We start from the raw sequence: 16,114 nt of genomic DNA on the forward strand, positions 1-16,114 counted from the left end.
TCAAAATGTACAAATGGGGAGAAATCATTCAAATGGCGTGTGATCCTAAACCTCCCTCTCAGTTGCAAATAGAAAGCTAAGGCTGGTGTGCCACTGGCTTCTCACCTGTCCCAGTGTCTGTGCCTTTGGGAAGCTCACAAAGTATAAGCTGGATTCAGGTATGTGTTTCCTGAGCACTTGCACCTCATTTGCTTGAGGTCTTGCAAAAGAGACAAAGAAGTGTCCTGAAGACGCCGCGAAAAGATGAGTTCGAGTTCTGTCTAATTGTTTGTGAACTCTTTTCTTACCCCTGACTTTTCTTGGGGAGGCATTAGAACAGCAGGCATAAAGAGGGGATCTCTACACTGATTAAATGTTGTAGCAACCCTGCTCCTGCCCCCGCAGCCGTAGTTTGCCTTCTAAAAAAAATGTAACCCTGAGAAAGTCAGTATGCTGTCGAGAGTAGAAACTTTGTATTTTCTGACTCAGTAGAGTGACAGCAATACCAAATGAAGATTTGAAGGTTCTTGCTTGTTCTAAACAAATCTGAGAGCTTGAGAAATGCTTCCAGAACAGCTGAACAAGTGAGCTCCACATATCTCCATAATGTGATTTTTTTTTTTTTTTTTTTAACATCACCACTGAGCATTTTTTATGTTGCATGATATCCAGTTCTGATTCTGCTTGCTTAGGCCCATCTGCAGCAGATCTCTGCTGTCTGCAAAGTGGCTTTCAGTGATGCATAAGATATCTGAGTGTATTTTGGATGAAAGAAACACCATGTAGCTTAAAAACTGTCTTACTAGCTAAGTGGACAGATAGAATTTAATTGCCATTTTCATTTTCAGTACTTTGCTTATGAAAGACTTGGTCACTGTTTAGTTTAAATATCTAATGTCACTCAGTACTGTACTGGTTTTAGGCTGTGTCCTTCCAATCAGATGGGATTTTTCTGTTACAACTGATGGAACTCCGTTTTACTCAGCTAGTTCGAATGTTGTTTGAACTGCTAAGAGTTCATGTACTGTTGGAAAAAATCTTGAGCATAGCGTAATATATGTGCAAGTGATATAAAGCAATGAAGGCACAGTCGCTGTAGGGGGGATCCAGGAGGGAAGCACAGAAAAATTGAACAATAAACACTAGAACATACCCTGCTCAGGCAGTGGTATGTTTTATCAGCTTAACAGTCACCTAAAAAGTATTTCTAAGAACTTTGTGGAAGATTTTTCTCATTTCTGCTATGGAGTAGGAGTTGAGGTTAACCTTTTGTAGTAGTGGAAGGCTGCAGTTGGAGAGAGACCTGATCAGTAACCCAAAAATTATTTTTCTGTTATGTTTTGTATTCCTCTTTCTAGCTAAGGAAACCTTATTGGTCTCCAGTGTCATTTTAGCAGCTGGATTAGTTCCAAAGGGTTTAGGCTCAGACAATCAGCATTTTAGACTCTCAGTGAAACTCTGCTGACAGCCACAAAATGTATGTCTGTCTCTGCCTCTCCAAACCACGATGTCATTCAGCCCAGAGTTTGGCCAGTGTTGGATTGCTTGTTTCCTTCATTGTTTGTGCAACTTTTCCATTAGAACTTCTGTCAATGGTGAGGTCAGATGGCAATGATGACATTCTTGGCATAGCTTCTTTTTTTCATATCCTTAGAAAAAATAATCCCATAGTAGCACTTAATTCAGTTTCAGTATTGCCTTATTTGTCCTATTGGCTTGATGATTTGTACTCCTCATCCAGCTACTGTGGCTACAGCCAGGCAAATGTCACAGGGTGGTATTTGCTGTTACTTGAATAAAGTTATCCATGACCTCTCATATTTGCTTTCTGTTGTAGATTTTATAAGCAAACTTTTATTCCTGGTAAGGGAAGAAGTGGTGGGAACATGGAATTATGCAAATCCATGTATCAGCAAAACAGTAAGTGTGCCAATTAGTGCAGCTAGAGACAGGAACAATTACTACAAGATGTTAAGACAATGACACAGCACAGACCTCAACGGGAACTGTTACAAGTAACAGGCAGCTGTAGGGTTTAGTGAGCAGGCAGTAGGCAGGGAGACACTGCATGAACCGCACACAGTGTACCTGTTGAATTAATGACAGTTAAACTAGAAATCTGAACACATGCTGTGAACTAAAACTGCTTCTGATTTTTAAATGGTTGCACGTTATGCATTTCTTGCAGTGCCAGACCTTAAAACTAAAACGTAATTCCTTAAACCATAGAAAACCAGTGCTTTGGAGCAGTCTGTGCAGCAGCTTTGAAGGCACATGTTCAAATGACAGAAGACTGGAAAAATCTGTTCTTACGTCATACTCGCAGAATTTCCTACTTGAAAACAGTGACATACTGACTTCTAAGTTTATCTTGTCCTTTTCCAACACATTGTAAGAAAGACTTGGCTGGTGGATACACCAGGGAGCTCATGGAATATTTACAAACAGATCCTATTATTGCAGTGAGGAAGAAATTCATGGTGCATGTAAGAGAACCGGGAAAAGGCTCAGCTATTCTGTGCTGTGTATGTTTTTGTTGCAGTGTTGTTGCTGTCTTGGCAGAGAGGATCCACTGCACCTTTTGTACCAAACTTTAGGAAGGCAATCCTGACCTGTCATGCCTTGTCCTAAAAAATGTTCAATGCCAGATAAAATCCTGAAAGCTGATGTTAGTGTTAAAGCCAGTGCTCTGCTGGCTTTGCTCTTACAAGTCTGGTTTAGGAGCTTGTATATTTGGTATTAGATGCTACAGCTGTTGAGGTGTAGACGTGCTTATTGTTTCTTAACACTACCTGTTCTCTGTAAACATTTGCCTTCCCAACTGTCAGGATTTTCAACAGTCTGCTTCCTTGTCCTCTCTGCTTTTAATAAAAGGAAGGACGTTTCCAAGTCATCAGTCATTTCTCATCTCACTGACACAGGAACCTCTAAAAGTAATTGCTCCCTTTCCCCTCCAACTTATTTCATGTGATATCACTGAATATCCAACCCTGCATTCCCAAGCAATATTTTCATGAATGTCTTGAACCCTTTTTAGGTGCATTACTTTTCTTTGAAAATTATGACACAATCAAAAACTACAGAAAAGAACAGACTGACAGTAGGTTTTTCTCGTACACTAGAGGTCGGGTGGATAGGAAAGAGCATGAGTGCATGAGCAGATGGAACTGCACAGATACTAGAAACAAAAGTGGAGTCTGATTATTATGACTGGTGGAAAAAACCCCAAAGCAAACACCCAACAAACAGCATCTGGGGTTCAAATAGTCACTGTCAGTTATTTGCAATATGAACTATCAGTTACCTGTTGGCATTGAACTTCTTGGTATGAGGGGCACGACCTCTCTGGTCAGAACTGCTCTTTATTATTTTCAGGCTGTGTTGCCTATATCACTTTCAGGCCCTTTAGCCCATGCTCCCCACCCTCTCCCCTAGAGAATCAGTTTGTCCAGCCTTCAGGAATTTTCTGTGCTGTACATCTTTTTGATTTCTTCCAGACCCAACTTTTTATACTTTCATTGGTTTCCTTTTATCTTTATGGATAACACAGCTCCTACATGGAGAAGTAGTTATCATTGATACATTGGTCTTTTTTATTTGCTTTGTCATGGTGAATCTTTCTGTAAGAAAAGTTGAATGGCAACATTGTCTTTTGAAATAAATCTGCAAGGGCTGAGGCCCCTGGGCATCAAATCACTGATTTAAGATATACATGTGTGTTTTCTAAATGTCACAAAAATGACTTTTAACAAGATTGAGTTGGTTAATGAATGATCTTGCACCAAAATGTGGCCTTGCTGAAAAAAAACAAACAGTGACTCTAAGATTGTTTTGTATGTTGCTTATTTGCCCCAACCAGTTTTATTAACTCTCTTAAATGCTTCCATTTCATTATCACTGAATATATGTGACTGGGTTTCTGAGAGCTGTTCCAAGTGTTTCTTTATAGAAGGTTTAACTCTTTCTGCAGTGTATTAAGAGGCCAGGACTAAATTATTTGATGCACACAGAAGTTAACTTAGGTTGCTAACAGACTAAGCTGTGCACCAGCAGCTTGACGTGACTTCTCTTTGTTTTATTTAGGCAGGAGCTATTGAAGGGTTTTTGTATCTACGACCGTGTGCATTTCTCTGTGATATACATCAATTGCACCAGTAACTAGGTGTTTTTATGAATAAAGGTGTCAAATGAGAGATGACTTTTCTGGAGGGAGAGCCCTTGCAATGGGCACAAGCACAGGCTACAAACACTCTTCCAGCTCTTACCAGCAGATGTCACAACAATGACAGTAAGGAAGGGATAAGTTGTGGGTTTTTTTCAGTCTCTAGGCAATATTTAAAGATAATAATCCAACAAAACCTTCACTCTAAATTGGCAGAAACAGCTTGGAGAACTTGTATAGCTTGACTTTGCTAGCAGAACAATCTTTTCTAAAACAGAATTCATGGTACATACAAAGCTTTGCAAAGCAAGTACTCTTATTTTTATTGCTTCTTTATCTTAAAATCTGATTACTTTTTTCCCTTCTGTTCTCTTTTACATGTAGCAGATGTTACTGTTAACGAAGGTAACAGTAGGTTATTGTAAAATAATTCATTTCTTAGAGAATCTCAGCAAATGACAATGCTTTTTGTGTGTTAAGAATGACTGATCAACTTAACCTTTTTAGTATGCAGAATAAAGTTCGGTGTTAGCTGCCATTACCAGAGAAGTCTGTATGCAAAACTATGCATGAATTTAAATATATTAGAAAACCTTTTTCTTTTCCATGTTGGACTGAGTACGTTCACATACCTTAATACTTTAATCACTATAGCAGGGGCTACTTCCTGAATATTATTCTTGTAAATTCATTAAAGCTAAGGGGAGGAGAAAAAAATGGGAGGGGACACACCATCTGGAAGAGATCTCAACCCTCACTACAGCGGAGTAAGCACTGGGTTCAAAGAGTATACAGTGGTGTTTTGAGTTAGGCTGGGAGAGATAGTAGGGAGAGGGCTGGCAGGCTGCAAAAACAAGCAGAGGGAAGCAGATGGCACAAGTTGCTGTGGAATATTGTAAGGAAATACCAGCTGCAATAAGAGAATTAAGACCTTGATTTTCTGCCAGCGCTTCCTTTGGGTTCGGGTCCTAACTGAACAGAAACTTCTGATTACTCTTCTAAAGGAACTGACTTTCACAAGCCGTCCCTTCTCTCCGATTACCTGAAATGACAGAAGAGCGTTCTGCAGGGTCGCGGTGCTGTTTCCCCGCTGCCTGGAGCGGAGTGTGGTGCCCGCAGCACACCAGCCCCGGGGGTCTGCGGGAGTGCCCAGGGTCAGCCCTGCTCAGCGGGGAACGCCCTGCCTGAGTGCATAGCCTCTCCTCCCTGTCCCCGCAGTCCCAGGGAGGCAGCCCTCAGCCTGTTTGCATCTGAAAGACTTGAATTGACAGTGAAGTATACGCAGTCAATCCATGGATTATTACTAGTGCTGGTATTTGCTAATTATATACTGGATAATCATACTAGAAAACATGTGGAACAGCTTCCAAACTGCTTGAGCTATTTTTAGTAAAACTCAGATACAATTACTCTGCATTCAGCTACTGGCACTGTAGCCACCCCTTTCTGCTATATTGACAGATAAAAAACTGGTGCAGGTGATGGGGCAGGACTTGCACTCTAGCTAAGAGGCTAATCCCGAACTGCCCTGTTCTCCCCGGGCAGTGCGAGGAGATCACTGCGTGAGCGCTGCTCCTCTGCTCTCTCAGCAGGTGCGTGTTGCTGAGCAAAGGCCAGAGCTTTTGCTTCAACGTTGAGTTTGGAACACTTGTACCTTATCTGTGGAATCCTTGGGCCTATTAAGTAAAAGACGCTGTAACAAAGCTGCAAGGGAGATAAAAGAATCTTTTCGGTAGCACTAATATCACTGAGATGAGATACAGATTTTAAGGGCTGAATCTACTGTACCATTCCCAAAGGCATTTCCCTCGGTACTGCTTGATCAGCCAAGATTTGGCAAAGAATTTAGACTTTGTAGGAATTTTACATCTATTTCTGAGAGTTTAACTGCATCTTGCCTAAGATAATATCTTATCAGGAACGTAAATTACCGTTTATGATGTGCTCCCTGAATAACAATTTCTGGAATAATTCCTCAAAATAATTTTGTGATTGTCTAATTGAAATGATAATTGTGAATAGGAAATCACTGGTTCTTGTGCAAACCGATGCTCTGTCAGCGCTGCTGATCACCCATTACGTGTGTACAGGCTCACTGGTGCGGGCTCCAAGTTGAACCCCAAACTCTTACCCTATCGCTCCAAAGCTGCTCCTTTCCCGGGGGAACAGTAACTGTCCCTCACTTCATGTGTGGCAGCTGAGCACAGCTGTTGACCACTGCATCAGAAAGCAGGAGTTTCTTCCCGGTCTGCATTTTAAATAAATGACAATGCATTTGCATTCTCTTTATTTATTTGAACACTATGATTTAAGAGCCTAAATGCAAGTTTTTTTCCCTTTATTTCTGCAAGTAGCACTGCAATCATAACTTACAAAAATGTTTAAAATACAAAATGTACATGAAATTACAATACAAGGCTCTGTAAACATCTAGAACTTAATCTTTATTGTCCCACATTTTTAAATATAAAACTTCAATTTGAACAATTTCTGAACCTCAAGGAATGACATCCGTTATGAGTATCAAAAATAGAGTTTCAAAGCTTTGTTTCTATCAGAACAAAACTTCATGTTATTTTCATTCTTTGGTTTAAAAAGGACGGCAGTTCCCCTGATAACATGAAAGTTTTACTACAGAAATTCAGATTGCTAGTTTATGGTAATTTTGTAAATTACCCCCCCTCCCCCACCAGATTAATACTCGACTCCTTAATTTTGTTTTTGACGTTTATCTTTGACCTTCCTTATAGAAAAGTTACCTCATCATTAAGGCTTTCCTTCAGGATAATCTAAATTATTAAAAAGTTTTGGAAGAGTACTCAGGGAGAAGAAAGGATTTAAGGGCAAGGAAGTGGATGCCAACAAAATATCAACAGTTGCCGGGTTCTGTTGTTTAATGAAATTTGCATAGTCCAATAAAAATTGTGTGCTTTTTATATCACTAAAATTATACAAGATTAACAGTCTTTACCTACATTATCACACAAGCTAAAATAAAATTAAGACCCTTGTATTGAAGCTTTTACAAGGCAAATACAAAACTGCTTTAGTATCCAAAGCTGTAATTTTTTTTATTTAATTTTTAAATAGGAAAGCGTCTCTATGTCTACAGGCATCAAGGTATTTAAAGGCATCAGAAAATTTAGTGCATAGCAACTCCGGATTGTTTGGGCTCCTATTTTTTAGGTACAGTGTGAATTCCAGCTACTTGGAGAACTTGCAAGGAGAGCCTGTACCAGTAGGATAAAGGAGCATTAATCCCATACAGTATGAAAAGCTTTTAAGTTAGAATTCTCCTACAAACAATGGTTAATGCAAAAGACCCAATACATGAATGAAAACTGGAACATGCCTTGCCACCAGCACAGTCTGAAGACAATTACATAGTTTACAGTGGTGTGTGGTTTTTGAGTGTGTTTTTTTTTTTAAGGTGTTAAAAGCATTAGATGTATTTCTGAGCATGTGAATCCTTTTCTAGGATCTTTAAGGTAAATGAGTAGAGGACAGAGTAAAGCACCATTGCTGAGGGACAATTACAATATCACACTTTTTAGATTACAGCCCTGTCAGTTTTTTTCTGCAAATTTAAACCTTGCACCATTGAACAATACATTCACCAAAGGATGCTTAAGATTCCCAGCACGAACATAGTGGCCTTGCATTAAGTTCTTTGAAATAACTACGAAACATCAAGATAGTAGCCTTAGGCTGCACTCTTTAAAAGGAAGTACAGGATGAAGAGTTATAATTTCACCTGTTTTTTAAAAGATCATGATTCAGCTATTACAAAGGTGTGATTATAGCTACTTTCATGGTATTGCTTGGGTGCTGACTCAAACTTAGGTGCAAAGTTTTGCCTGAAAAAGGCTCAGTATAAAGTTTTCCCGATGACTGCCTGCCAAAATGCAACATCAGTGGGATCTGTGTTTACTCTTACAGGTTTTATAGTTCAGTAATGGTATCCACTTTAAGACCATTTTACTATCATTTTAAGAGTCTGTAGTAACCTTCTACAGAAAGAGGCAATGTGCTCCACAGGTGTTAAACCACTAACATGTCCCCATTGTCTGAACTAGATTCAATGCAAATACCCTTTCTGCATTTCAAAATTTTGGAGTGTATTCGCTCTTAATTTTCATGAGAGCATCGTGGCTCACTTAAAACGAGGACCTAAAACTACCATCTTAAATGTTTTGAGGTTCAATGTATTTCTGATCTTACTTCACTGTGGTTGTTGTACCCTGTATGTTCCGTATCAGAAAGCTCTGTAAACGACACTATCTTCTGGGGGAGGGAAATGTTATGGTTTAAGCAGGCAGTTTCAGATCCTCTCCTAGGGCTCTAATCATAGAGGCCTGAGATTATTAATAGCTATGTGTAAACAGATTGTTTCAAATGTACCAGATTACGTGGGTAAGGGGAATGCATCCTTTGAGCACATCTTGTGTATTTCTTTGGTAGCTTCTGCTTCACACGTTTATAGTTAAACATGGGCAAATTATCCTACCTAACCACTAGTTCACAGTAAATGACTTTTTAGCAAACTGACGTTTAGAAGCAGTTTAAAGTTAAGGAACTGTAACTGTCATCTCCTTAGGACTTCCAAGTGGCCTGGTCAGGCATGCAGCATGTAAAAGATACAGATGTGATCAAGTGATTTATTGCATGGAAAACTTGAATGCCACTGAATTGATGATTTCAGAACCATATTCTGCAGGGGTAACAGGAACACTTAGATCCTCAGCAAATATTAAAACTTCTCCTGTATCTAACATGGCTTTGATGTTGCTGTTCATTAATCTAAAATCCTACTGCTCAAATTTGATTACAAATGTAACTTTCTAAGAAAAAGCTATTTCAAGAAGGAGCCTGTGCTAATAAAGAACAGGAAGATTATCCACAAAGTTATAAAAGTTAAATTTTGGAATGTCATTTCTATCCCAACACTTTCATGATGGAATGGTCTTTTTGCAGCCTATCAAGTAACATTTTCAGTTTATAAACAAGTGCAGATCTACATTTGGCTTTGCTTCCTATGAATCTAAGAAAGAAAACACTACAGTATTTGCATACACAATGGCTTCCGTGGCATTGGCTTCAGATGACAGGTATGATTTGCCACTGGAAGATCATATTAAAAAAAATTAAACAATAGAAGCTTTAAAGGCTTTCCAAAATGACCAAAAGGTGTTACAAATCATCAGTTACAAACTATACTATCTCTAAGGGAAAGCAGCACACTGAAGATGTGTATTAAAATCTTTTTCCACATTCAGTACTGTGAATATTATAAGAGCAAACTAACATCTCCACACATCTGAAGCACTTACAATATAAAAGTATGCTATTTAAATGCAAAAAGCAAAGCTTGTTTGTAACTTTAAAACAGTTAAAATATCTGGTGTAGATTCTGTGTGTCTGTTTTAAGTCTCTTTACAGCATCTGAGGAACTATAATTAAAATGCTCTGTCTCTACATCAAAAATGTAACCCACTAAAAGGGCTTTGCAAGGATCCACTGTTCCAGTTCATAAAGGCCACAGAGTTGGAAGCACAGTAAGTCTAAAGAGGAAGAGGACGAAGAAATATTCAAAAAAATGGTTTTCATGGATGTTTAGTTGTAAGTTTATCCGTTACTGGATTCCATCAGATATTCTTGTCTCCAGAGATCCAGGACATGTACGTGCAGACTGGCTGGCCACTGCTGTTCCATGTGACACTGAGATCTGTGACATATCTCTTCCTATGATCTCATTCACTACAATAAAAAAAAAAATTAAAAGTGACTGTTATTATGCTTTTCGAAAGGCAGAACGCATCAGTGTAGCCCTTTTAAAAGAAATATTTCAGTCCTAAGCCTTGATGCAGTTTAAGTAATAGAGGATGAAGGAGGAACCTAACTTCCGTAACAGGTGAGCAAGGGGGGAAAAAATAGTGTCCTAGTTTCTCTTAGTGTTACACTTTGTACTTACTATAATCCATGTTGGAGAGTCCCTAGAACACTTGAAGAAAATAAGCACATACATATTCATGGCAAGCCGGTAACTGAAAGGCACAGCACAGGTCAGTTCAGTACAAATCTCCCCACAGAACTCTCTGTTCAAGAGTGTCACAGGCACAACAAATAACTAATAACTCTTGGTGCTTTCAAGCTACTTACAGAACTTCCTCAGAACTCGGATTTGGGTTAATAGAATATTCTTCTAATACTATATACCTATTTAATCGGCCAGTTTTCTGAATATTTGCATTACTGAAACTGCAGTTACAAAATCTTCCTTAGTTATCAGTCAGCTTTTCTATAGGGAAGAATTAAGGTTGTCTAATATGCATGTCAGGTTGGTTTGTGTGTCTGTGTGAGTGTCAAATTCAGCAACAATTAGTCAACTGTCGCTATTTTCAAGTGAGGGACCCCACTGTGAGTATGACAAAGTAGCACTTAAGTTATCAACAAAGACAATTTTAACATGTTACTCTAATGCCTGGATAACTGATTGCAGTACACTTGAGTTTGGAAGATTACAAAAGTAATTATTTTAATGGATAAGAGTAAATGGAGTGATATAAATGTCCATTTTACAAGATGGGCAATGGTAAGTTTAAGAAAACTGAGTGATAGTCTAAGTGGAGATGAAAAAATCACATTAAATAGTAACAACACACTTATGATAAATATTTTTGGTATTGTATCATCTAATATTAACTACTATTTAATGGTTTGAAGAGGCAGCCAATCATATTGTTTTCCATGACTGAGTATCAGTAGATGTACAGCATTGCTTCTTCAACAAGACTTTGAATATGCTGAATTATAGTAATAAAAGAAAAGCCTCTGACAGGAGTTTGTTTGGACCTCTATAAACAGATATTTAATGGGATCCTTTTGTTGAGTAAGGACCATTACTAGTAAAAACAAGAACTTCTTGTTTTGCTGGCAAGCTGCTTCTATTGAAAATCTTAACAGATTTGGAACCTAGGCTTTTGCTCTTTTGTTCTCCACTGGGTAACTTCACACAACAAAATTGATATACTTCACCACCCTTCTTAATGCTTCCTTAATTCTCCCTAGCAGGATTTAGCTTCCTACTAACCATTCCTGTCTGGTAGAAGCATAACAAAACCAACCTACAGGTAGTGTGAATTACTCTTTCTGTTTATAGAGTGTTCAACAGCCTGAGCATTGTCTTTTGCTGCAGCAATAGCATGAATGGGTCTGAAAGAGAATGTTATAATAGTGTGAACGCTCTGCAGTATGTATAATGTATATACAATCCAAGTCTGAAAACAGGTGTTGGCTATATTCTTTTAGTTTACTTAGGAAAGCTTTAAAATCGCCGTATGTCACATACCCGTATGTAACCACGGATGAGGTGCCTCTGATCTGAAAGTCAGTCAATGGCAATGGTATTCTCTTGCATGAATACAAGGACAGCTTGTTAAAAATACACATTATTGCAGCCCAAAGGTTAAAACAGTTCAGATGAGCTACATAATAACCAGTTCCCTCCAGCGTTACAAGACTTGCAATTTATTTGGCTTCAAAAAAAAATCTTTAATTCAAGGAACTTAACTGGCACTATGACACTGAAAATTGTGACTGCAGGTAGGATACTTTTCCAGGTATTTTTATTATGCCAACACAATGCCTAAGTAAACAGCTGTTAAAATACAAGACTTTTTTTTTTTTTTTTTTTTAAACCAAAATGCAGATGTTCACTTCTCAGAACTATGCTCCATCAGCTTGCTCTAACTACAGGACCCCTAACAGCTATTATCTACTGTGTGCTATGGAACAGTTGCTTTGTGCAAATCAAATACTGCAGCTGTTCAGTACTACTAAAACTGATGAGCGATTGACACCATAAAAAGCAACGTAGCTAAATACCCTTTATATTTTGAAATTATTAGATGGTTACTTCCTTTAAGTCTTGATAGATGATATCTAAACTGTACTGCCAACATCAGAACAAACTGGTCTATATTGTTGCAATGTTTTGTAGTTCCCACAGGCAGAGGTGTTTAATTGAACAGCATGTAGCAGTAAATTTTCCAAAATCACATTACACTGAATACAATAGCTGATCATGCGGTGTTTTATTTGCCAAAGTTCTGCATAATTCATTATGTAGAGTATTAAATTTAAGTTGCAGGTGAGTTTATGTTGGTTTGGGTTTTTTAACTAATCAACTTGTTTACAAGAAGCTGTTGTGTAGCTCAGTGCTATGGCTGTCATAACCTTTCATTTTGCTGCTGGAGAATGTTTTTGGCAACATTTTTAGCATGTGGCCAATACAGATTTATCTGGTTTATATGGATTTACATTAGAAACATCTACCATTTCTAAGGGAAATTCAGTACCTTGTCTTCTTCCCAACAGAAATTTTACTTGATACAGTAATTTTGTTAGGATTGCTAATTTTTAAACCCAATCAAGTGTGCTTTCTTTTTTTTTTTTTTTTCTTTTTTTAAAGTAGTATCTAAATCAGTGTTTTGTCAGAGCACTGGGCAGGCCTAAATAAAAGTCCAGAATACTTTTTCTGCTGTGTCTGGCAAAGGTGTGTTTTCACTCTTCCACTGACTATAGCCTCTTGACTAACACATCTTACTATTTTATACCTTCCAAGTGTGCCCATTTCAGCTGTCTGGAAGGCTGTAGGCAACAAGTGGATGGGGAAAGCCTGCAGACTCCGGAAGACTATACATTGGTTTAGATTATGTACAGATGATGGTAAAAATGTTTCAAAGCAAGCAGAGCCTGCAGAAGGCAGCAGCTGAGATGAAAGCGTGCTAACCTCTTGCAGGGCAGTAGCCTGGCTGCCAGGTTTGAGGCAGCCGGGCAGGGCAGTGTTGGGGTGACATGGTCAGGCCCAGCAGGGCCCTGGGCTGCTGCCAGATGGGTTGTGCCCAAGAGGCAGTGGAAGGGACAGTGGGGAGTACCCAGCCAGCACGCAGGCTAGCGGGTGGAGGAGTGGGCCTTTAAACCAGGAAAGCAGCTTTTCTAGAGAAGGCTGGTCTTTTAAAGCCTGAAAAAAGCATTGTTAAGCAGCCACACTGAATATTTATCAAAGGTAGACAGGCTGGAAGGCTTTTGTGGAACAGCTGACTGAAGAGATGTACAACTCGGCAGCAAATAATGAGATGCCTGCATATATCTAAATTGGGAAACATTTGGCTTTATATGAAGGACATCCTGTGTTTACCAGCACATAACTAACTTATCTTTCTGACAGGCGAGTGGTATAAATTAGTTTAAAATGTAAATCATGTAGTCAGTAAGAAGAGTTAAAATCCTGCATAGAAATGTACAAGACTGAAGGTGAAATCATATAGCATTTTCCTTTTAATCTTAACTTGTGATGAAGAAAATTGTATTAGTTTAAAGACTAAAACAGAAATCCAAAGGTTAGTCTTTGAATGCAGGACACATTACCTTCTTCCACACAGGATCAATCACAGAACAGTTAGTGGTCTGTGATTAAAACTTAATTCATGAGCATGAACGCAGGTTTTCTGTGACATTGTCTAGCAAAATCTAAGTTCTTAGGTGTCAAATTGGGAGAGGAAGTCCATTTCAACAGTCCTGAGAAAGGACAGAGCTCAGCCTATACTGATAACGCTTTACAGACAAAACTCCCTTTTCTATACTTTCAGAAGAACATTTTATTCCACCTTTCCTGTTTTTGACTGTGGGATACATGAGCTACACTGTCCTAGAAACATAGCTAGAAAGATTTCATATACCCTTTTGCTTAACCTTAAAAGACATTCAGTTATCAGGTAGATACTGGGAAACCAAGATGCATGGCTTTTTTAATACACACACTTATTTTTAAAAAACATTTTTTTTTTCAGCACAAGTTTCTAGGGGAAGGCTGCAGAGCTTTTTTGGAATTCAGTAACAGAGATCTCAAGTATGTTGAGGTTCTCCATGGTCTGTCTGCCAGGTTCATTTGTGTTATGCAGTTTACACTTCTGTTGCCTCTCTGAAGAGACCCCATCTTATGAGATTTAAGATAGAAGTGAACAGTTAGATGAGTAGGACCGTAACTGTCAATCTCCTACTTTCTTCCCACCCCCAAGTCGGTATGTTTGGTGCCAGGGGTTCTGATCACTGATCCCACACCCTGGGCCTCTACTGTCAAGAGAAGGAACCAGAAATATGTTATGTACTAAATAATTACAAAGGTCTAGCTAGTTTTATTTGTTACCTGCTGATCACCTGAAATTGTTTGGGATGATCAGTGTCAAGTGAGTGGGTAACAACAAAAGTGTTATCACATGTTTTATGTGCTAGCAATCAAGGTTGCTAATGTGGAAATAATGACTGGATGAGATCAGAAGGGAGGGGTGGCACAGACCACACTATAGAAATGTGGCAGATTCCTCTACTACAGAAGTGATAACTAGATTTTGAAATCTTGTTTGTCAGATATGGCATGGTTCAAAACGCAATACAGCTTCCCCCCCCCCCCCCAATCAGGCTGTGAAATGGGAATTAACAACTTTCCTATGTCTATTTAATTGACATCTTTGACAGTTATCCCAGATTTCAGAATTTCAGCTGTTACTTTAGTTGCAATAGTTTCACCTTTTTCTTCCCTAGTATTTATACATAGTGTAAGCTGGCTGGTAAATTTATGCTAATAGTTAAAAATAGAATGTGCAGAACAGAACACTGGTGAGAAAATCTTCTCCTACAGACAGATTAGATTTGGACCTGTCAATACTGGTAATACTGTAGTATTGTATTCCAAAGTGGTTTTTTTGGTTTTGTTCTTCCCCCTCTGTGCTGCATCGAAAAAGCATGAACACGTTGCCCTGAAAAAGCACTGGAAGTCATCTGGAGGCTGATGAGATTTCAAGAAAATTAAGCAGCATACTAACATCAGTACCAGAGGCACAGAGTAGAAGATAGTCAGACTAGCTGTGACTTTTGGATCTGCTGTCAAGCTTGTAAAACAAGAGCAACCACATATTCTGTTTTAGTGGGTTGTTCCCACTGTTTTGATTTCACATAGTGTTCTGCTTGCTTTTTTAAGTCCCTACTGACTGCACACATGAAAGATAGCCGAGCCACTGAGGCTGACAAAACTGGGTCACAGCCCCATGGACACCTCTTCCCCCCACTCCCTGCCCTTATCTTTCAGGCTGAGGCTTTGCTGCTTGGTCACTGAAGACTTGCACTGGGACAGCTGATAAAGTTACTGCTCCAGCTGTTTGCTGCATCGACAGCCAGACTGTTCATGAAGAGGTCTTAAAACTGTTGCAATCTGCAAGCCAGAGTTTTAAGATAAACTAAAATTAGGTTGAACAGCTCAGCCATTTGTGCAGCAGGTGACATGTAGACCTAGGGGAAGTAACCTCATCATCAGCTGTTCCAACAGGGATGGGTCCTGTCAGCAGCACTGACCAACCTCTCAGGAGAAATTCTCACCTACAAAAAGTTACTCATGTTAGCTGATTTGAACAGAACAAAGCTCTTGTGTTATGAAGCGTGACAATATCATGAAAGCTGGTGCTTTTAATAATAAGTTGCTGAGTGTTTTGGATAAAGTAAAATAAAAATTTGGAGTAACAAGTTCTTAAAAGAGGAACTGGTGATTTGGTATGTTTGTAAGATCTATGTTTTTTTCTCACTGGTTTGTTTAAGGTGACATTGTAGATTTGGTTAAATTAACCTGTCAGACCAATTCATAATTTGTCAGCCAGCTTGTGCACCTGTACCACCTTACTCAGGATTTTATATTAGAATAAAACCACATTTAGTTGTAGCATGATCTCCAGGATAGGCATTTAAAATTCTAACATCAGAAGTAAAGGCATTATCTTTTTAAATCAAATGATAAACAAATACTAGCATACTTCAAAATTGCTTTGTACTTAATTCCCCCTATCTCTGTGAATGCCAAGAGTCAAATATTTTGTACTAGACCACAAAGTAAGCATAAGCAGTTCCTGAACCTAAAGGCCTTTC

General features: G+C 38.8%; 1 protein-coding gene across 2 annotated transcripts in view; it reads right to left on the reverse strand.

Annotated features, from left to right (window-relative positions):
• Positions 1-6,426: 6,426 nt before the first annotated feature.
• Positions 6,427-16,114, reverse strand: part of NFATC3 (nuclear factor of activated T cells 3) — a 75,025-nt gene continuing 65,337 nt past the window's right edge. For both annotated transcript variants that reach the window (XM_074913742.1, XM_074913741.1), the window contains one exon: positions 6,427-9,898. In XM_074913742.1, the coding sequence (XP_074769843.1) occupies positions 9,774-9,898 (125 nt within the window). In that variant the 3' untranslated portion in view covers positions 6,427-9,773. The remainder of the gene's footprint in view (positions 9,899-16,114) is intronic.

The sequence above is a fragment of the Athene noctua genome, chromosome 9 (genome assembly GCF_965140245.1).
Source record: "Athene noctua chromosome 9, bAthNoc1.hap1.1, whole genome shotgun sequence".
Taxonomy (NCBI): Eukaryota; Metazoa; Chordata; class Aves; order Strigiformes; family Strigidae; genus Athene; species Athene noctua.